This window comes from Lipotes vexillifer, unplaced genomic scaffold (genome assembly GCF_000442215.2).
Source record: "Lipotes vexillifer unplaced genomic scaffold, Lipotes_vexillifer_v1.1 scaffold920, whole genome shotgun sequence".
Classification (NCBI taxonomy): Eukaryota; Metazoa; Chordata; class Mammalia; order Artiodactyla; family Lipotidae; genus Lipotes; species Lipotes vexillifer.
Genome location: NW_006783413.1, coordinates 2,457,147 through 2,479,557, shown reverse-complemented (window position 1 = coordinate 2,479,557; position 22,411 = coordinate 2,457,147). Strand labels below are relative to the sequence as shown.

The window sequence follows — 22,411 nt, the reverse complement described above, 5'->3', positions numbered from 1 at the left end:
TTTGTTTGCACAGCTCCTGGGGTTCAGTTTTGGATTTGGCTCCGCCTCTGCCTGTAGGTCGCCGGAGGGCATCTGTTCTTCGCTCAGACAAGACGGGGTTAAAGGAGCCGCTGATTCGGGGGCTCTGGCTCACTCAGGCCAGGGGGAGGGAGGGGCACAGAGTGCGCAGCGAGCCTGTGGCGGCAGAGGCCGGTGTGACGTTGCACCAGCCTGAGGCGCGCAGTGCGTTCTCCTGGAGGAGTTGACCCTGGGTCCCGGGACCCTGGCAGTGGCGGGCTGCACAGGCTCCGCGGAAGAGGGGTGGGGATAGTGACCTGTGCTCGCACACAGGCTTCTTGGTGGCGGCAGCAGCAGCCTTAGCGTCTCATGCCCGTCTCTGGGGTCCGCGCTTTTAGCCGCAGCTCGTGCCTGTCTCTGGAGCTCCTTTAAGCAGCGCTCTTAATTCCCTCTCCTCGCGCACCAGAAAACAAAGAGGGAAGAAAAAGTCTCTTGCCTCTTCGGCAGCTCCAGACTTTTCCCCGGACTCCCTCCTGGCTAGCCGTGGCGCACTAACCCCCTGCAGGCTGTGTTCACGCCACCCACCCCAGTCCCAGCCCCGCCCGCCCCGGCAGGTGAGCAGACAAGCCTCTCGGGCTGGTGAGTGTGGGTCGGCCCTGATCCTCTGTGCGGGAATCTCTCCACTTTGCCCTCCGCACCCCCTGTGGCTACGCTCTCTTCCGCGGCTCCGAAGATTTCCCCCTCCGCCACCCGCAGTCTCTGCCTGCGAAGGGGTGTTCTAGTGTGTGGAAACCTTTCCTCCTTCACAGCTCCCTCCCACTGGTGCAGGTCCCGTCCCTATACTTTTGTCTCTGTTTATTCTTTTTTCTTTTGCCCTACCCAGGTACGTGGGGGGTTTCTTGCCTTTTGGGAGGTCTGAGGTCTTCTGCCAGCGTTCAGTAGGTGTTCTGTAGGAGCTGTTCCACGTGTAGATGTATTTCTGGTGTATCTGTGGGGAGGAAGGTGATCTCCGCGTCTTACTCTTCCGCCATCTTCCCGGAAGCCCCCTTCTAAGCGTTTACTTAAAAAAAAATTAAAACATATGTCCCCAAAGCACTTGTATAAGAATATTCACAGCAACATTATTCATAATAGCACCAAACTGGAAACAGTTTTGCTTTCTACCAATAGGAGGATCGACTTTTTAAAAAACTGTGATATATTAATATATAATGAACTACTACTCAACAGTAAAAAGGGATGAGCTACTGATACATGCAGCAAAAGGAATGAGTCTCCAAAATGTTCTTCTGAGTGAAAGAAGCCTTACACAAAAGAATACTTACTGCATGATTCCATTTATATGAAATTCTAGAGCAGAAAAAACTAATCTGTGGTAGAAAAATCACAACAGTGGTTGCCTCTTGAGATTGGGGTTAGGGATTGACTAAGAAAAGTCATGAGTGAACTTTCTGGGGTGACGGTAATATTCTATATTGGTGAGGTTTGGATTAGATGTGTGAATGCATTTGTCAGAATTCTGCAAATGTACACTGGTGCATCAACACTGTGGAATGCTACTCAGCATTCTAAAGGAACAAACTAGTGATACAGAGACTTGAATGCATCTCCAAGGAATAATGCTGAGAGAAAAAAGCCAGTCCCATCCTTACACACTGTAAAATTCCATTTACATGACATTTTTAAGTGACACAATTTTAGGATGAAGGACAGATTAATGGTTGTCAGGGATTAGGGATGGGAAGAGGAATCAGGGTGGTAGGTGTGATTATAAAAGGGTAGTATGAGGGGTTCTTGTGGTGTTGGAACTGTTAGTGTCTTGACTATGGATAGTGGATACAGGAACCTACGCAGGTGATAAAAATTGTACAGAATGTAATATAGACACACAAAAACGAATATAAGTAAAACAGGAAATCTGAATAAGGTGGTGGATTGTATCAATGTCACTATGCTGGTTGTGTTATTATGCTGTAGTTGTGCAGAATGTTACCACTGTGGGTAACTGGGCAAAGCATACAAGAGATCTCTATTATTTCTTACAATTTCATACAGACCTACAGTTATCTCAGTAAAAATTTCAATTTAAAATAAACACAAATTCTTTCTTAGAGAATAGTCTGATACCATGTCTGGGCAAGAAATGTAAAAAGTGAGCCAGGAACATCTTGAAGTACCACATAGCAAGGAAACGATCAGAGATTACTGAGGTTGTGCCAGAAGCACTGAGGAACTAAATCGAGGCCAAAGCTGGCTCAATTTGAGCTTCAGGAAGAATAGCAAATTCAAAGACTTGAAAGCCATTAAATATGTTTAAATCCATGTGTTTATAATAATAGTTTAAACACATGCACACACAAACCCAAATTGGTTACCTTCAAAGTATAACGGGACAGATTCATCATCTTGAAACCTGGGAAATGAAAGAGTCAAGTTGGCCTTTCCTAAGTGGACTGTACCTCTGGGTAACCAAATGATGGATGAAGAGAAGACTCTCCTATTTGCTGAAAGTTATTTCAGCAAATAAATCAAAACCAGATGATCCAGTTGGAGTTCCACCATTTTTTTACCTCCAGGAAAATGAATGGGTCTAGGCATGGGGCGTCAGTGGGCACTGACATCAAAAAAGCGACAGCCAGACTTGTGGACATCTCCTGATAAAAAGATACACCACCACTTGTAGACTTGCTAAAGATATGGAACCTGAGTCTAGTCTAGCCCCTGATCCAGCTGCCAATATGCAGGAAATCAGCTCACAGGGCAAAAAAGTGAACTCTCCCATGAGAACATACACGGTCAGCAAAGTCCAGACTGAGAAACTTCAGTCAAATGGTTCAAGTTCTTCAACAGATATGTAGTAAAGAAAAGAAAAGGATGGAAAGGGAACCTGTAGATGGAATGAGACTCAAACACTTACCAAGCTAAAAACCTGAGGACAAAACTAAAACTGTACTATCTAAGGATGCATGCTTAGGTGATAAAACCACAAAGAAACCTAAGGAAGGGATTACTACAGAGTCAGGAGGAAAATGTTTACTCTGGGGGGCAGGATTGGGATGGGGCACATGGAGAGGCTTCTGGCTGGCAAAATTGTTTTTTGACCTAGGAGGTGATTAACAGGATGTTTGCCTTATAAACCAATTCACTAACCTACACATTTGCTTTGTGTCATCTGTCTTTTTTTACATTTTAAAGAGGCTGTGTGATAGAGCTGCTCTCACGTTGCCATTGGAAGCCAGAGAGGCACTTCATATCTAAGGAGAGAGGATGAGGAAAGGCCCTCTGCAGAGATATTACTGGGAGAGTGAGGGTAGGGTGGGAAGAATGTCAGGGATGAGGCCAGAGAAATAAGCAAGCTCATGACCTGTCTTCTTTACTAGACTTTATCCTAGAAGCCATGGGGGCCCACTGAGGAATTTCACACTAAGTGACCAGACCAGATTCATATTTTAGAAAGATTCCTCTGGCAGCTGAATGTCAGATGGATTGGATGGAGGCAGGAGTGGTTCCAGGGAGACCAGTTAAGACTCTACTGTAATAATCCAGACTAAAGAAATAACACAGTGACAGAGAGGGTACAGAGCAAAGACTAATTTGAGAGTACTTAAGGAGGCAGAAACATAAGGCTTGAGAGGCTATCTGGGAGAGAGAGGGAGGGAAGGAGACAGAAGAGAAATTAAGGAGGTTTCCCTAAATTCGAGACAAAGTTTACACACAATAAAATGCACAGAATGGAAGCATACAGTCCAGTGAGGTTTTTTACATGTATGCACCTATATAACTCACATACCAGTGAAGCTGTAAAGCTTTTCCTTTACTCCCAAAGTTTCCTCTTGACCCCCGCAAGTCATTCCCTACCCCATTGGCAAGCACTGTTCTGATTTTTATCACCCTAGATGATTTTATCTGTTTTTGAACTTCACCTAAATGGAATCATACAATATGTAGTCTTTTGTGACTAATTTCTTTTGCCTAGCACATTCTTTTTGCAGTTCATCCATGTTGTGTGTTATCAGCAGCTCATCCCTTTTTATTGCTGAATAGTATTCCATTGTACAAATACACCATTATTTGTTTATCCACTCTTCTGTTGATGGACGTTTGGGTTGTTTCTAGTTTTCTGTCTGTTTGTTTTACTATTAGGAATAAAGCGGCTGTAAACATTCTTATATCAGTCCTTTCGTAGATGTACATTTTCTTGGGTAAGTATCTTGGGTAAGTATCTTATCTTGGGTAAGTATCTAGGAGTGGATAAGTACTTATCTTGGGTAAGTATCTAGGAGTGGAATTTCTAGGTCACAGGATAGGTATGTGGTTTTTTTGGTTTGTTTGGGTTTTTTAAATATTTATTTTTCTTTTTTTGGCTGTGTTGGGTCTTAGTTGCAGCACACAGGATCTTCCGTTGTGGTGCATGGGCTTCTCTCTAGTTGTGGCTTGCAGGCTCCGGAGCGCATGGGCCTTGTAGTTGTGGTGTGCAGGCTTAGTTGCCCCACGGCATGTGGGATCTTAGTTCCCCGACCAGGGATTGAACCTGTGTCCCCTGCATTGCAAGAAGGATTCTTAACCACTGGACCACCAGGGAAGTCCCGGGATAGGTATATGTTTTAACTGCAGAAGAAATCGCCAGTTTCCTGAAGTGCTTCTAGTATTTAATACTCCTACCAACAATGTATGAGAATTCTGGTTATTTCACATCTTTGATGCTTTCAGTGTTCTTAATTTTAGCCATTTTAGTGTGTGTGAAACACATATTTATCTTATCATGGTTTTAATACAAATTGAGTAATAATGAATACTAATGATGTTAATTTTTCTTTTTGAAGTTTCTGTTCAAATTTTTGCCTGTTTTTTATTGGGTTTTGTTATTACTGAGTTGTAGGATTTCTTAATATATCCTGGATTCAAGCCCTTTGTCCTGTGTATGTTGTATTGCAAATATTTTTCCCCATTCTATCATTCTCTTTTCCTAATGATGTCTTTTAATAAACAGAAAATTTTAATTTTGATAGACCAATTTACTAGGGTTTTTTTAATGATTAATGCCTTTTGTGTTCTCAGAAATCTTTGCTTGCCCCAAGGTTGCAAATGTATTTTCCTATATTTTCTTCTAGGAGCATTTAGATTTAGCTTTTATGTGTATGTCTATAATCAATCTTGAGTTACTTTTTTTCACGTATGGTGTAAGGTATGAGGCAAAAGTTCTTTTTTTTTCCCATACGGATATCATTTTTCCAGCACCATTTGATGAAAAGACTTCTCCATCCACTGAATTGCATTGATGTTTTGTCAGAAATCAGTTGACCAGTATACGTACAAATCTATTTCTGGACTCTCTAGTTTTCTTTTTTTTTTTAGTTTCATTTTATTTTGTATTGGAGTATAGTTGATTTACAATGTTGTATTAGTTTCAGGTGTACAGCAAAGTGGTTCAGTTATGCATATGTCCATTCTTTGGCAGATTCTTTTCCCATATAGGATATTGAGTCAAGTTCCCAGTGCTATTCAGCAGGTCCCTGCTGATTATCTATTTTGTATATAGTAATGTGTATATACAGACTGTATATATACATTTATCCCTCCCCACCGCCACCTTTCCCCTTTGGTAACCATAAGTTTGTTTCTGAAGTCTGTGAGTCTTTCTGTTTTGTAAATAAGTTCATTTGTATCATTTTTTTTAGATTCCACATATAAGTGATATCATATGATATTTGTCTTTCTCTGTCTGACTTACTTCACTTAGTATGATAATCTCTAGGTCCATCCATGTTGCTGCAAATGGCATCATTTCATTCTTTTTTATGGCCAAGTAATATTCCATTGTATATATGTACCACATCTTCTTTATCTGTTCCTCTGTCGATGGACATTTAGGTTGCTTCCATGTCTTGGCTATTGTAAATAGTGCTGCAGTGAACATTGGGGTGCATGTATCTTTTTGAATTATGGTTTTCTCTAGATATATGCCCAGGAGTGGGCTTGCTGGATTATATGGTAGTTCTATTTTTAGTTTTTTAAGGAACCCCCATACTCTTCTTCATAGCAGTTGTACCAATTTACATTCCCACCAACAGAGTAAGAGGGTTCGCTTTTCTCCACACCCTTTCCAACATTTATTGTTTGTAGACTTTTCAGTGATGGTCAGTGATGGCCATTCTGACCAGTGTGAGGTGCTACCTCATTGTAGTTTTGATTTGTATTTCTCTAATAATTAGCAATGTTGAACATCTTTTCATGTGCTTTTTGGCCATCTGTATGTCCTCTTTGGAGAAATGTCCATTAAGATCTTCTGCCCATTTTTTGATTTGTTTGTTTTTGATATTGAGCTGCCTGAGCTGTTTGTATATTTTGGAGATTAATCCCTTGTTGGTTGCATCATTTGCAAATATTTTCTCCCATTCTGTGGGTTGTCTTTTCATTTTGTTTATGGTTTCCTTTGCTGTGCAAAGCTTTAAAGTTTAATTAGGTCCCGTTTATTTTTGTTTTTATATTCACTACTCTAGAAGGTGGGTCCAAAAAGATATTGCTGCAATTTACATCAAAGAATGTTCTGCCTATGTTTTCCTCTAAGAGTTTCATAGTATCTAGTCTTACATTTAGGTCTTTAATCCATTTTGAGTTTGTTTTTCTGTATGGTGTTAGAGAATGTTCTAATTTCATTCTTGTACATGTAGCTGTCCAGTTTTCCCAGCACCATTTATTGAAGAGACTGTCTTTTCTCCATTGTCATAGATTAATTGGCCATAGGTGCATGAGTTTATTTCTGGGCTTTTTATACTGTTCCATTGATCTATCTTTCTGTTTTTGTGCCAGTACCATACTGTCTTGATTACTGTAGCCTTGTAGTATAGTCTGAAGTCAGGGAGCCTGATTCTTCCATCTCTGTTTTTCGTTCTCAAGATTGCTTTGGCTATTCGGGGTCTTTTGTGTTTCCATACAAATTGTGAAATTTTTTGTTCTAGTTCTGTGAAAAATGCCATTGGTAATTTGATAGGGATTGCATTGAATCTGTAGATTGCCTTGGGTAGTAGAGTTATTTTGACAATATTGATTCTTCCAATCCAAGAACATGGTGTATCTTTCCAACTGTTTGTGTCATCTTCGAATTCTTTCATCAGCATCTTACAGTATTCAGAGTACAGGTCTTTTGCCTCCTTAGGTAGGTTTATTCCTAGGTATTTTATTCTTTTTGATGCAGTGGTAAATAGGATTGTTGCCTTAATTTCTCTTTCTGATCTTTTGTTGTCAGTGTATAGAAATGCAAGAGACTTCTGTGCATTAGTTTTGTATCCTGCAACTTTACCGAATTTATTGATGAGCTCTAGTAGTTTTCTGGTAACATATTTAGGCTTTTCTATGTATAGTATAGTATAGTATAGTATACTATACTATACTATAGTATCATGTCATCTGCAAACAGTGACCATTTTACTTCTTCTTTTCCAATTTGGATTCCTTTTATTTCTTTTTCTTCTCTGATTGCCATGGCTAGGATTTCCAGAACTATCTTGAATGAAATTGGCAAGAGTGTACATCCTTACCTTGTTCCTGATCTTAGACGAAATGCTTTCAGCTTTTCACTGTTGAGTACCATGTTAGCTGTGGGTTTGTTGTAGATGGCCTTTGTCATGTTGTCATGTTGAGGTAGATTCCCTCTATACCCACTTTCTGGAGAGATTTTTATCATTATCATTTATGATTTATCATAAATCAGTGTTGAATTTTATCGAAAGCTTTTTCTGCATCTGTTGAAATGATCATATAGTTTTTCTTCTTCAATTTGTTAATGTGGTGTATCACACTGATTGATTTGCAGATATTGAAAAATCCTTGCACCCCTGGGATAAATCCCACTTGATCATAGTGTATGATCCTTTTAATGTATTGTTGAATTCGGTTTGCTAGTATTTTGTTAAAGATTTTTGCATCTATGTTCATTAGTGATGTTGGCCTGTAATTTTCTTTTTTTGTGCTATCTTTGTCTGGTTTTGGTACCTGAGTGATGGTGGCCTCATAGAATGAGTTTGGGAGTGTTCCTTCCTCTGCAGTGTTTTGGAATAGTTCCAGAAGGATAGCTGTTAACTCTTCTCTAAATGTTTAATAGACTTCACCTGTGAAGCCATCTGGTCCTGGACTTTTGTTTGTTGGAAGTTTTTAAATCACAGTTTCAATATCAGTACTTGTGATTGGTCTGTTCATATTTTCTATTTCTTCCTGGTTCATTCTTGGAAGATTGTACCTTTCTAAGAATTTGTCCATTTCTTCCAGGTTGTCCATTTTACTGGCATATAGTTACTTGTAGTAGTCTCTTATGATCCTTTGTATTTCTGTGGTGTTGGTTGTAACTTCTCCTTTTTCATTCTAATGTTATTGATTTGAGCTCTCTACCTTTTTTTCTTGATGGGTCTAGCTAAAAGTTTATTAATTTTTCTTATCTTTTCAAAGAACCAGCTTGATCTTTTCTATTGTTTTCTTCACCTCTGTTTCATTTATTTCTGCTCTGATCTTTATGGTTTCTTTCCTTCTACTAACTTTGGGTTTTGTTTGTTATTCTTTCTCTAGTTACTTTAGGTGTAAGGTTAGGTTGTTTGAGATTTTTCTTGTTTCCTGAGGAAGATTGTATTGCTGTAACCTGCCCTCATTGAACAGCTTTTGCTGCTTCCCAGAGGTTTTGGATTGTTGTGTTTTCGTTTTCATATGTCTCTAGGTATTTTTTTATTTCCTCTTTGGTTTCATCAGTGATCCATTGGTTGTTTAGTAACATATTGTTTAGCCTCCATGTGTTTGCTTTTTTTTACTGTTTTTTTCTTGTAGTTGATTTCTAATCTCATAGCATTGTGATCAGAAAAGATGTTTGATATTATTTCAATTTTCTTAAATTTACTAAGCCTTGCTTTATGGGCCAGCATGTGATCTATCTTGGAGAATGTTCTGTGTGCACTTAAGTAGAATGTGTATCCTGCTGCTTTTGGATGGAATGTTCTGTAAATATCAATTAAGTCCATGTTATCTAATGTGTCATTTAAGGCCTGTCTTTCCTTATTGATTTTCTTTCTGGATGATCTGTCCATTGATGTAAGTGGGGTGTTAAAGTCCCCTACTATTATTGTGTTACTGTCAGTTTCTCCTTTTATGGCTGTTAGCATTTGCCTTATATGTTGAGGTCCTCCTATGTTGGGTGCATATACATTTACAGTTATATCTTCTTGGATTGATCCCTTGATCATTATGTAACCTCCTTCTTTGTCTGTTGTAACAGCCTTTATTTTAAAGTCTATTTTGTCTGACATGAGTATTGCTACTCCAGCTTTCTTTTGATTTCCATTTGCATGGAATACCATTTTCCATCCCCTCACTTTGTCTCTCTGTGTCCCTATATCTGAAGTGAGTCTTGTAGACAGCATATATATGGGTCTTGTTTTTGTATCCATTCAGCCAGTCTGTGTCTTTTGGTTAGAGCATTTAATCCATTTACATTTAAGGTAATCATCAATATGTATGTTCTTATTGCCATTTTGATAATTGTTTGGGATTTGTTTTTGTGGGTCTTTTTTCTTCCCTTCCTCTTTTGTTCTCTTCTCTTGTGATTTGATGACTATCTTTAGTGTTGTGTTTGGATTGCTTTCTTTTGTGTGTGTATCTATTGTAGATTTTTGGTTTGCGGTTACCATGGTTTTGGTATAGCAGTCTATATATATGCATGATTGTTTTAGGTTGCTGATCTCTTAATTTCAAATGTGTTTCAAATATCCTGCATTTGTATTCTCCTCCTCTCACAATTACTGGTTTAAGTATCATATTTGTGTGTGAATGATTTCCTACCTTAACTGTATGTTTCCCTTTACTGGTGAGCTTTTCTGTTCATAATTTTCTTGTTTCTAGTTGTGGCCTTTTCTTTTCCATCTAGAGAAGTTCCTTTAGCATTTGTTGTAAAGCTGGTCTGGTGGTGCTGAATTCTCTTAGCTTTTGCTTGTCTGTAAAGCTTTTGATTTCTCCCTAGAATCTGAATGGGAGCCTTGCTGGGTAGAGTATTCTTGGTTGTAGGTTTTCCCCTTTCATCACTTTCAATATATCGTGCCACTCCCTTCTGGCCTGCAGAGTTTCTGCTGAAAAATCAGCTGATAACCTTATGGGGATTCCCTTGTATGTTATTTGTTGCCTTTTCTCTTGTTGCTTTTAATATTTTCTCTTCATCTTTAATTTTTGTCAATTGGAATAGTATGTATCTTGGCATGTTCCTCCTTGGGTTTATTCCCTATGGGATTCTCTGCGCATCCTGGACTTGAGTGTTTCCTTTCCCATGTTAAGGAAGTTTTCAACTATTATGTTTTCAAATATTCTCTCAGGCCTTTTCTCTCTCTCTTCTCCTTCAGGGATCCCTATAATGTGAATGTTGGTGCATTTAATGTTGTCCCAGAGGTCTCTCAGACTGTCCTCATTTCTTTTCATTCTCTTTTTTCTTTATTCTGTTCTGCAGCAGTGATTTCCACCATCTGTCTTCCAGCTCACTTATTTGTTCTTCTGCCTCATTTATTCTGCTATTGATTCCCTCTACTGTATTTTTCATTTCAGTTCTTATATTGTTCATCTCTGTTCTTTAAATCTTCTAACTCTTTGTTAAACATTTCATGTATCTTCTCAATCTTTGCCTCCATTCTTTTTCCGAGATCTTGGATCACCTCTACTATCATTACTCTGAATTTTTTTTCAGGCAGATTGCCTATTTCCACTTCACTTAGTTGTCCTTCTGGAGTTTTATCTTGTTCCTTCGTCTGGGATATATTCCTCTGCCATCTTGTTTTGTCTAACTTTCTGTGTTTGTGGCCTCCATTCCTCAGGCTGCAGAATTGTAGCTTCTCTTGCTTCTGGTGTCTGCCCCCTGGTGGATGAGGGTCCAAGGGCTTGTGCTGGCTTCCTGGTGGGAGGGACTGGTACCTGCCCACAGGTGGGTGGAACTGGGTCTTAGGACTCTCTAGTCTTCTTATTGCCAACATCACAATATCTTGTAGCTGCCATGTTGAGGGAGTCTAGATTATGTTGTCCTTTTTTTTTTTTTTTTTTTTTACAACTGTTAAATTTCATTCTAGCAGGCATAAGTTACTGGAAGAACCCTTTGATCCTATGAAGCTTGACTTTATTCTTCCGATTTGAATTTATTCCCATGGCACATCCTTTCTGAGTCTCAGTATTAATGCTCCATATTCTGGGTGGAATTCCATGATCTCCCAGCTCTGCCTGTTCTCTAGTATCACCACTTACCCCAGAGAAGGCAACTTCTACTAGGTCTGTGGAAGTCCCACCCTGTACACGTGTGGTCCAGCTTTCAGCCAAGAAACTGCCCGCCAAAACCACCCCCACTCTGTGTCGCTCACGCCCTCTGGATACCCTGCCTGGCAGATTTCAGCCACTTCAGCCCAGAACTCAAATCTGCCTGCTCAGTAGACTATCACTCTGCCTGGGCTCCATCGCCCTACCCCACAATGAGAAGGTGCCCCAAGATGACAGCGGGAGCAGTCATGCACTTTCCTCCTGTTTCCTTGCTCTCTAAGATCACAGTCCTGTGTGGCTTGCTATTTAGTGCCTGAGAGTATGTATTCTGTTGCCTCGTTTGTGGCAGGCGGGAGAATCCAGTTCTAGGAATTCTGTCATGGCCTGAATTGGAAGGTGAGTTTCCATTTTGGATATGATGCTGAGTTTGTAGTGTCTGTGGAACATTCAGGTAGAAACGTCTGGCCAGCAATTGGGTATTCATGTATGGAGCTTGAAAGAGACAGCTGGGGCTGGAAATTCAGATTTTGAGGTCCTGAATTTACACTGGTAGTTGAAATCAAGGGAATGAATGTGATCACTTAGCTAGAGAATGGTTAGAGAAGGGATAGAAGAACATCCTTCTCCTTAAAAGGCTGGGAAGGTGTGGCTAAAGAAGGGACGAGGAACAGAAGACACGGGTGTCACAGAAACCACCATGAGTAAAATTGCGTTCGCCTGGGGCAGTTGCAGTATCAGGAACCCAGCCTTTCTTTCCTCTCTACATCATGCTTACCAGTCCAGAGCCAGCTCTTCTCCAGTGCTACTGAGAACTTCATAAAGCCTCACTGGGTGAACATGATGGAAGAACCTGCATACCTGGGCTCTGATACTAATCTGTAGAGTTAAAGCCATACCTGTCTGGAGGAGGCTTAGAATTTCTATCAGATGTAATCACACATCTGTGTTTTTAGCATTCTTGGGGCTGATGGCTGACAAGTTTGATCATCATTTTTATAAAATTGAGGGGAAAACTAAGGCCCTGGAGAGGTGGACAACTTGATTATTAAAGTCAGTGATGGAGTTGGCCCTGTTTCCAGTTTTAGTTTCTAGTTGTCTAGAGACCTTACCGGGTTCAGACTTGGAAGTTGCTCTAGGTCATCTAATTCAGCCGCCTTGTTTTTTAGGTGGGGAAACTGACACTGATAGAGCTTAAACTAGGTGTAAACAACAGAAATGCAGTGAAGCCAGCTTAGGCAAAGAGGAGAATTTGCTAGAAGAGTACAGAGGTAGCTGAAGGGATTCAAAAGGCAAGGATGGAGCTGAGCTTTGAGAGTAGACTGGAGCTGTGACCTGCAGTGCTGGAGAAACACTGGGATGCCCCTTGTTTCTGCCCTTTTCTCTGCTTTTTTCTGTGTCTCTCATTCATCCTCCTGTCAATGCAGACCAGCTTCTTCAGCTTCCACCCTCCCCTGCCCCCAGAGAAAATGGTCACCAACAACTGTTCCTAAAGTTTATAGCTTAGGAAACAAGCCATTCATTCCCCTCCATTCAGGAAAGAAGTCAATCTGATTCTAGAATTGCAACTCACATTCCCCTAAAGATCTCAGTGGCCCAGTGGAGCCATCCAGAGTCCAGTCATTTGCAGCCAGGGGTCTGGGTAGTGTTATTCCGCACACACACGGCTGCGGAAAGCCCTACCTCTATAAGCAAGTGGTGTAAACTGTTGGTGGGGGGAGGGATATTTTCCCCCAAAAAATCATGGGAGCAGATGGTTGAGCAGCTAGCCCAGTAGATGCTTGGGACACTAGGGTTACATGAGTAACCAGTGGCAGAGCCAGGACCAGAAACCTCAGCAGCAGTTTTCCTGAGGTTGCTTCCCATGAGGATTTGATCCATGATGAGTGGAGACAGCTCTAGGACAGTAACAGCCAAAGGTGGGTTCCCTCTGTATTAGTCCAAACTCTTAGCTACAGGTTACAGAAATTGAAATCAAACCAGCTTAAGCAGAAAGATAATTTATTAGAAGGCCATTGAGGTACCTCACAGACTTGAAGGAAAACTGAAGATTGCAGGGCATCTTCAGGAATCTGGAATCATACCACCAGGACACATACACACATACTCACTATGTTTCTTTCTCTTTTTCAATTTTCATCTTTCATCTCCTCATTTCTCCTTGGCTTTGGTAACACAAAGTTTTATCCATAAGGTAGGGAACGTGGCTGCCAGCAGTTCCAGGGTCATATCTTTATAGTGTCTTTAAGAGAAAAGAAAGCTTTCCTTGCTGATTGCAGGTAGAAAAATCCCAGGGAAGGATTCTGACTCAGTGGGTGGAGTCCTGTGATTGGCTGGGCCTAGGTGCCTGTTCACCCCTGGGGTCGGAAGGCAGGGGATATTTCAAGAAGGGGGACTGTAAGCAGCGTAGACAAAAACCTCTTTTGTTCTGTGTCTGTCTCCCAGGTGACGATGGAGGCTGGCAGCCTCCCCCTGGAGCTGTGGCGCATGATCTTAGCCTACCTGCCCCTTCCCGACTTGGGCCGTTGCAGCTTAGTGTGCAGGGCCTGGTATGAACTGATCCTCAGTCTTGATAGGACTCGCTGGCGGCAGCTGTATCTGGGCTACACGGAGTGCCGCCACCCCAACTGGCCCAACCAGCCTGATGTGGAACCTGAGTCTTGGAGGGAGGCCTTCAAGCAGCATTACCTTGCCTCCAAGATGTGGACCAAGAATGCCGCGATCTTGGAGACCTCTGTCTGCTTTTCTCTATTTCGCCGGAGGAGGACACGTCGTACCCTGAGTGTTGGGCCAGGCCATGAGTTTCACAGCCTAGGCAGTGCCCTGGCCATGTCCAGCCTATTTGACCGAATCCTGCTGTTCCCAGGTCTGCACGAAGAGCAAGGTGAAATTATCCTGAAGGTGCCCGTGGAGATCGTAGGCCACGGGAAGTTGGGCGAAGTGGCCCTGCTAGCCAGCATTGACCAGCAGTGCTCAACCACACGCCTGTGCAACCTCGTCTTCATGCCAGCCTGGTTCTCACCCTTCATGTTTAAGGTGGGTGTCTACCTCAGATGGATAGCCTCTCCCGGCCTGACCCTGGGCCTTGCCCTCTTCTCAGTGGGTTTGTAACCCTTTTTTTTGTTGGAATTAAAAAGGAGAGAGAGTTCAGTCATTAGTCCTATAACACACTCCTCTGAGTTCTGCACCAGTTGAGAAAGAGGTACAGGGATCTGTAGAGATCAGTATTCTGCTTTATTCCTGAAAAGGCTGTGCTTAAAAAAACGAGCCTTGCACTGGAGGCCAGAATTGCTTTGTACTTCTTCCTTTCCAACCTGGACCAACTGGGACCACAGGTAGAGCAGCCAGGTTCCGGGAGCGTGCCACATGCCACATGGTGACAGGAAGCAGAGAACAGGCAGCGTTCCCAGAGAGATGGCCAAAGAGGGGGGCTCTGCAGGCCAGTGACCTTCAGCACATTAGCCCCACTCTGCGGAGGGTCAAGGAAGGTCATGCTTTTGCCAAGGCTGACTGGAGAGAGGGTCAGGAAATATCAGGAGAACACATTCCTTCTAGGAACAGAGCAATTGTTTCTAAAGACAAGCATGTGTTGGGATGTTGGTAGCTTCTGGCAGAACAGTCTAGAGCTAATAGCTGTAGACTGCCAGGAGCTGCATTGCCTAGAAACTGATTGTGATACATGGATTTTGTACCTAGTCAACAAAAACTGTATTGCCACTGTTCTACCAATAACAACCAAATTGTCTCTCACGTTCGTAATGATCATTATGCCACCGATCACTTATGATGCACTTACTGTTTGCCAGCCATGTGCTTTACAGCCATGATTAAGATGGGTAGTGTCAGCTGGCTTTATTGATGAGCAGATGGAGCCTCAACAAGGGTCTCAGACTTTGTAAGGGACAGAGGTAGGGTCCAAAGCCTGTAATCATAAGATAGGTGACTTTCCATCTGTGGCCTCATTTGATCCCCACAACAAACAGTTGTGGTAGACAGAGTAGGTGTGTCCCCATTTTGCACATGAGGGACACTGAGGCTCAGAGATGCTGAGTAACTTTCTCAAATGGATAATTAGTGAGGTTAGAACTCAAATCCAGGCCTTTGAGTCTAACCACTTTTGAAATTACATTGTTCTGCATTCCCTGGAAGCTTAAAAGGCTGTTTGCTACTTAGAACATTTCAGAAGAACCGATGGAGTCCTTCTGTGCTCATCTGCAGATCTGGAAGAACGGTTCGTTTCCATACCTTCCACATTTCATAGTCATTTATTCTTCAGCCTCCACTTCCCCCTCACAAGTGCAGCTGCAGATCCTCAAGGGGTGGGTCCTGGCCGTAGACTTTGTAACCCAGCCCACCATGTGGCTTAGTGCTTGGCATATATTAGTGCTCAGTCCATGCTTGTCTTTTAACTAAAAGCAGGACAGGGGGCTAGGATGACCTTGCCTGAAAAATGCAAAGGCCAGGGTGACTTCACAGCCGTTTTTTATGACTTCTGAGGAGAACCCTAGCAATGACTCTGTGTCTCTAGAGAGCCAGGGTTTTTCTACAGAGAGGACCAAGTAAGAGAAAATAGACTTAAACTGCAGCAAGAAAAAGTTAGGTTAGCCATAGGGAAGAACTAGAGAGGTTAAGGGGAGTTAAGTTCTGGGACAAGCTCTCCAGGGAGGTCACTGCTAGAGAATGTAAAATTGTCCAGGGATTACTAAGTGGGACCATGCGACACTACTGCCTCATTTTATGGTTCAAGTACATCTCATGGAGCTTGGTGTGGAATCCAGAAGCAGTTCTTTTTCAGGAATGCAGAGTGGCTGGGCTTCTCCGTCAGGCCTGGAGGGCTGAGAGTCTCAGGTGGGCTGTTCCGTAGGGCCGAGTAGTATCCCCACCCCAGAGAACTCTCTGCTCTCCACGTCCCTTGACCCCAGATGATAACAGCTGGCTTTTCTCACGTGCCAACTTGGTGCATGGCTCCGTGCCTGGTGCTTTGTTAGTTCGTGGGCCCCGTGTTGCAGACAGAGAAACTGAGGCTTAGAGAAGTGATGTGTTTATCCAAGATAACACACCTGGAAGAGGCAGAGCTGGGAGCTGGGCCCTGCAGCTGGACCCCAGAGCCCGCACTCTTAGCCACTGCTCAGGGCACTCACCCGGTCACGGCAGTACACCTTGTCACCTTCTTTAGGGACGTGGCCTGCTGTCTCCTGCCGTAGTTCTGCACCAGCACCAGTTCCCACGCAGACTTTCCCAGCACCTGTGTCTGGGCCTCCCACTGCTGGCCCAGCCCCAGCAGAGGTCAGCCCCTCCTGGCCCACCCTGGCCTCTGTCAGCCCCCTGGCTTTGCCCAGCTCTATCCTGACTCCACACTCCAGACTGGCCTATGTGGTGAACCTCAGGGCTGCAGGCTCAGGTGGAGGCAGGCTCTCAGGGCCAAGGGAGGATTTGAATGAAGGGATAGTGCTTTGGAAGGAGAGACCCGGAGGAACACCACCTGGTGGGACACAGTCTCCGTGTGTAACCGAGACACCACGTGGGACCCTCACCCATCAGAGGGCTTGGTAAAGTTGGGCTCACATCCCAGCCAGTTCCTGTGTTTGTGAGAATCCAAAGCTCTCCCCCATCATTTCTCCCTTGAGCGACCGTCTCCTGATTCATCTCCAGTATTGAGTCGATTCCATTTCACGCAGCATCCCTCTGAGCATTCAGCCTCTTCCCCCTTCTCCATGTTACCCCCCACCCCCCACACCAAACTCTTTATTCTCACTAAGCGCTTCATGAGCACTGGTGGAATTTACTTGAGACTTGAGGGTTTGGGGAAGGGCCCTGCTCCAGAAAGTGAACTTTTCTGCCATTATCCGTTTCCACTCTTGTCTCCTGCCCTTTGGGATTGGAAGGAGGGAAGGGCAGGCAGCTCCAAATGATCTTCCTTCTGATGCACAGCAGCTCTTGGTTCCTCCTGGGGCTGGCAAGACCCTTGCCCTGTGGGGAAGGGAACATGACCAGCAGGACAGATGGCCTTTCCAGGTGCCATCCCCTTACAGAACAGTTAGAGCTCTGACTAGCAAAACAGATCTTATCTCTGTTACACCCACTTTCTCTCTTTCGTTCCCCAGACAACTTCAGGTCACGTCCAGTTTGACAACTGCAACTTTGAGAATGGACACATCCAGGTCCATGGCCCGGGCACCTGCCAAGTGAAGTTTTGCACTTTCAAAAACACCCATGTCTTTCTGCACAATGTGCCCCTGTGTGTCCTGGAAAACTGTGAATTCGTGGGCAGTGAAAACAACTCTGTGACTGTTGAGGGCCACCCATCCTCAGAGAACAACTGGGCCTACACGCATCTCTTAGGGCTTATCAGGTCCTCTCCCGGCGTGCTCCCAACAGAGGACTCTGACTCTTTAATGTCCTTGGACCTGGAAAGCAGGGACCAGGCCTGGAGCCCAAGAACCTGTGGCATTGTCATTGAGGGTAGCCAGAGCCCTACCAGCCCAGCAACTGGCTCCCCCAAGGCTGGCTCACAGGAGACAGAGGTGGGCAGCGATGGGGAAAGGGTGGCCCGGACCCCAGACAGCAGCGATGGAGGCCTGAGTCCCAGCGGTGAGGATGAAGATGAGGACCAGCTCACGTACAGACTGTCCTACCAAGTGCAGGGACCGCGGCCGGTTCTGGGGGGCTCCTTTTTGGGCCCACCACTGCCGGGAGCATCCATCCAGCTGCCCAGCTGCCTGGTGCTGAACTCACTACACCAGGAGCTTCAGAAGGACAGGGAGGCCATGGCGCTGGCCAGCTCTGTGCAGGGCTGCCTCATCCGCAAGTGCCTGTTCCGGGACGGGAAGGGAGGCGTCTTCGTTTGCTCTTATGGCCGAGCCAAGATGGAAGGAAACATCTTCCGGAACCTGACTTATGCGGTGCGATGTATACATAATAGCAAGGTGCGACGTATACATAATAACAAGGTGCTGTCATAAGGCTTACTGTACAGACCCATGAGGCCTCGCTGGGTCACAAGGAACATGATTTTTGAGTGGTGAGAGGGCTTCAGTGGCTGTACGCAGGAGGGCTTGGATGGTGCTAGTATGCATTTTTTTTAAAAATCTTCTTTTAATCTTATAACACACACTTGCCTCATGTCCATCATCTGATTTGGATGAGGCAGAAACTATTCTTCCCATTTTACAGAAGAGGAAATAGGCCTAGGGAGGAAGGTGACTCACTCAGGATCACACAGCAGGTTAGAGGCCAAACAGAATGGGGACTAGAACCCAGGTCTTCCACCTCCTTTCTCTATGTTATGCTGCTTCTCAAATATGTCACCCAACTCCTAGTAGAAGGAACAAGGGCTCTTTAGCCTGGATGCAAGATAATTTTGGGAGACGTGATCGCTGCCTGTGATCCAAACTGTGGGTAGTTGAGAAGGCTTCCCAGACGAGGAGATGTCTAAGCTGAGTAGGATGAGGAGAGGAGAACCAAGGAAAATGGGCTGCGTGTGGTAAAAAGGAGGTGCGCAGTGAGGGTTCGGTCAGCAGACATCCTGTGCTGGGGCCTGGATGTGAGGCCAAGTTCAGCAGTGTGGTGGGGACCATTGGAAAATGAGCAGGGGAGGTAAGCAGAATCCATCTTGACCAGGGCCTAGAAAGCCCCGTTGAGATGTATGGACTTCATACTAAGAATGGGTCATCCTGCTCTGCATGCCATCAGCGCCTTGTACCTGCAACCCCCTCAGGCACCACAGGACAGTAACAGCTCAGGATGGGAAAGGCTTCTAAAAGGAAAGACATGGCCTTTTAGAAGGAAGCATGACATAGCTCCTAGGTTTGAGTCTCACTTCTCCTCTAATTCACTGTGAACATTACCTTCCTCTCGTGTGAAATGGAAATACTGCCCCACTTCTTCGACTGGGGGTTTGTGAGGATCCAGTGCCATAATATTGGCAAAAGCACTTAGAAAACTGAAGGGCATTGTACAGATGTCACATAGAAGTCTTGCAGGTCTCTGAAAGCTTCTAGAATGGCTAATAGCAATTGCATCTTAATTGTATTTTACCCATTTCCAAAGAGGATTTCAGGTGGTGTTACCCTGGAAACACAATATAAAATTGTGCTATGAACAGAGAATAAAAGATAAAGGTCAAATAAAAGGGGTGGGTGACAGCTTTGCTCTCAGGGGGACCACAATGAAAGGATCTGGGGTGAGCCCTCAAAGAGGGCTTTCCTCCTTGCATAGTTATTAAGAGGTGGCTTCTGAGTCAAATTCTGGCTCTGCCCCTTATTGGCTGTATGCCCTTTGGACTAATGATACTACCTACTCCAAGGTGTCGTGAGGATTGACTGAGGTCATATATATGCATATATATATATAAAGTGCTTAGCAGTGTGTCTGGTGCGTAGCAAGTACTCCATAAATGTGTTTGGTGTTTTTTTTTAAGACTTAAAAAAATATCTTTCCCGGAGGACTGGTGCCTGGCCAAGCCGTCTAGGAAGACTAGGAGTTGGCAGGGTGAAGCCGTGAGGCAAAGGAGGCACGCGGGAAGGCCCTGACATAGAGAGGACACAGGACACTCAGGGAGTCGCAAGTAACCTCAGCAGCCAGAGCGTGAGGTGAGGGCTAGTCAGCAAGAGTCAGTCAGCTCAGGGGCAGGTGTCTCATCAGAGAGATGGGAATTGTCTTGAGGGCAGTGGGAACACACTGAAAGATTTTAAGCAGAGAATTGTGGTCAGATCTGCATTTGGAAAGCTCCTTCTGTCAGCTTTGTGTGGAATGGAGTGGAGGGGAACAAGACTGGTGACACAATCAGTGCGGGGCAGTGGATAATTAGGGTCCGTACATGGAGAGGAGGAACAGGGCAGTCCGGAGAGGTGGCAAGGAGAACCTCGGGAGGGGAGTGGTCGAGGTTATGTGGCCTAGATTTCTGGTGCAAGTGGCTGAGGCAAAGGCAGGAACTGAGAAGCCGAGGTTAGGATGTGGAGAGAAAGATGCTGAGTGCAGCTCTGGGCACGTTGAGTTTGGAGCATCAGTGACATCAGGCAGAGGTGCCATCTGGTTACGTGGGGCTGGAGCTTTGAGGAGAGATGTGCCCTGACATGCAGACTTGGGAGCAGGTGGTAATTGGAGTCATGGACAAGGAGAGACAAAAAGTTAAACAGCTTTCGTTGTAGCCCTCTGGAACTGTTGCCCCCAGGGAACTTTGTGGCAGGAATTGTGCAGCCAGCTGTTCCTAGTGAGTCTCCAAAAAGGAACCTGAAAAGCTGATTTTGGCTGGCCTTTGACTAAAACAATCCATGGTGTCTCATGAGTACGCAGCTTCCGGGAACACATATATCAAATGGCATTAATACAAGTGAGGAGCTGTGGGCGGGAGTGCCGGCTTACTGAGCTGGTCCCTGTGGCCAGGAGCAAGGCCTTGATCCAGTGGCCAGAGGGCAGCCGCCCTACCTCTGCCCTCCAGAACATTCCCGAGAGGGTAGAGGCTGGCAGAGGGAATGAAGGAAAGTATCACTGACCATGATTTTTTTTTTCTTGCTTCTTTGGGTATCTGGTAATTTTTAGTTGGAAGTGAGGTATCTTGTATAGGCGGTGGAGACAGAGGTAAATGGTGTTTATGTGTGGGAATGGGCATGCCTCTTCTGTGATGCTTGGATTTTGTTGTTACGATTACCTTCAGTGAACCACAGGCTCCTGATTCCTCCTGCATTACTTTGGCTGGTTTGCCAGTGGACTTTTCTGTTTTAGTTCTTCCCTTTGCATCTGCTCCTCCGTGCTCTTGCCCCTTCCAGCAGCAGGCCACTGCCGTGGCTCTGGCTGGCCAACCTGGTGGCACAGTGGGTGGTAGGGAGCCTCTCGTGTCCGCATTTATCCTTAGTCTTAGGAAGATGCTGTGTCGGTGGATTTAGGACCTTGGCACTAGGCCCTTTTCAGTGGTCCTGCCTCACCCCCCAGCACTAGGGGGGCTCTAATGATCGAGGCCCAAGATATTTTCCTCCCACCTCCCTGAGGGGTAAAGCGTTTATTGTTTTTCTGTTCCCTCCCTTGAGAGCCACAGGGTTTGCTGCCCTTCCCCCAGCTGCTTAAGGCTTGTTCTTTGGGACAGTTAGAGGAGAAAAATCCAGGAGGGGCTTAGTGCTTTTCCCACAGCAGCTGTACTTTTCCCACAGTGGCTGTACTTTCCCCCAAGCGCCCACCAGGAGGGAGGCTGTCTCCCGTCTCTCGTCCTGCCCTCAGTCTTGCTCCATGAACACCTGGTGAGGTCCATGGAGAAGTGAATAGATGCAGCTGCTCCCGGGGCTTCTGTGCTCTCACCAGTTCACAGCTGGCCTTTAACAGTTCATGGAAACGGTTAGCTGAACTCTTCTTACTGGCCAATATGGCATCTGTGTCTTTTCAGACAAACAAGTACTCACGTCTCGTGTCCTTGAAGGTGCCTGTTGCCCTTAGATTCCAGGCTAGTTGGTTGTCCTGCAACCTCAGCTTGCTGATGGATTCAAGAAAGGTTATGTTTTGTATCTTCTTGTTGTAAGTGTGGGAGCAACGCTCTTTCCAACTTTCCCCATTCTAAGCAGAAAGCTTCTCCTTGAAATTGTACTTCCATTATACTTTACCCCTCCCAGAGTTTTATCCTAATGTAATACAGTGTTTATTGTTAGTATACAATTTACCTTAATGTAGTACATTTCATTGTTAATACATAGTTGTTTAAAACAATATGTATTCTAGATTTTTAGTATTGCTAAAAAGAGAATGGAAGTGGCAGTGCATCCCCTTAATAAGCTGTTTACTGAGTTATGGTACCTTGTTTTAAAGAGGCTTCTTTGTCTTATACCAACACTTGCAGTTGTCTCTTAGCTTGGAGTTCCATTGGTTTTTCCACCCTAGGATAATAATACAGCAAGAGAGATGCAAAGCGGGCAAGAATGGGTATTTGTCTTAAAAGTGGAAAGCAAAAGGGAAGGTGGGAGAGGACAGCCTACGAGGTACTTTACCCTCAGGTGCTTCCTCAGGCAGGTGAAGTTCAGCAAAGGCATGTGTGAAAGTGGTGGATCTGGCACTCGATTCCATTCAAAGTAGCTATGCCCTTGGACCCCTGGAAATCTTCATGTAACTGCACTGCATGTAGAGTTTGCAGACCACTAAATCCCACCTTCTCCAGGCGTCCTTTCCATGC

The 22,411-nt window shown here is 44.5% G+C and overlaps 1 protein-coding gene across 1 annotated transcript in view; it reads left to right on the top strand.

Annotated features, from left to right (window-relative positions):
- The window catches only part of FBXO10 (F-box protein 10), an 80,715-nt gene that overhangs the window by 41,512 nt on the left and 16,792 nt on the right, over nucleotides 1-22,411 (top strand). The window contains exons 2-3 of the mRNA XM_007456008.1: nucleotides 13,705-14,295; nucleotides 17,364-18,185. Coding sequence (XP_007456070.1) covers nucleotides 13,711-14,295; nucleotides 17,364-18,185 — 1,407 coding nt within the window. The 5' untranslated portion in view covers nucleotides 13,705-13,710. The remainder of the gene's footprint in view (nucleotides 1-13,704; nucleotides 14,296-17,363; nucleotides 18,186-22,411) is intronic.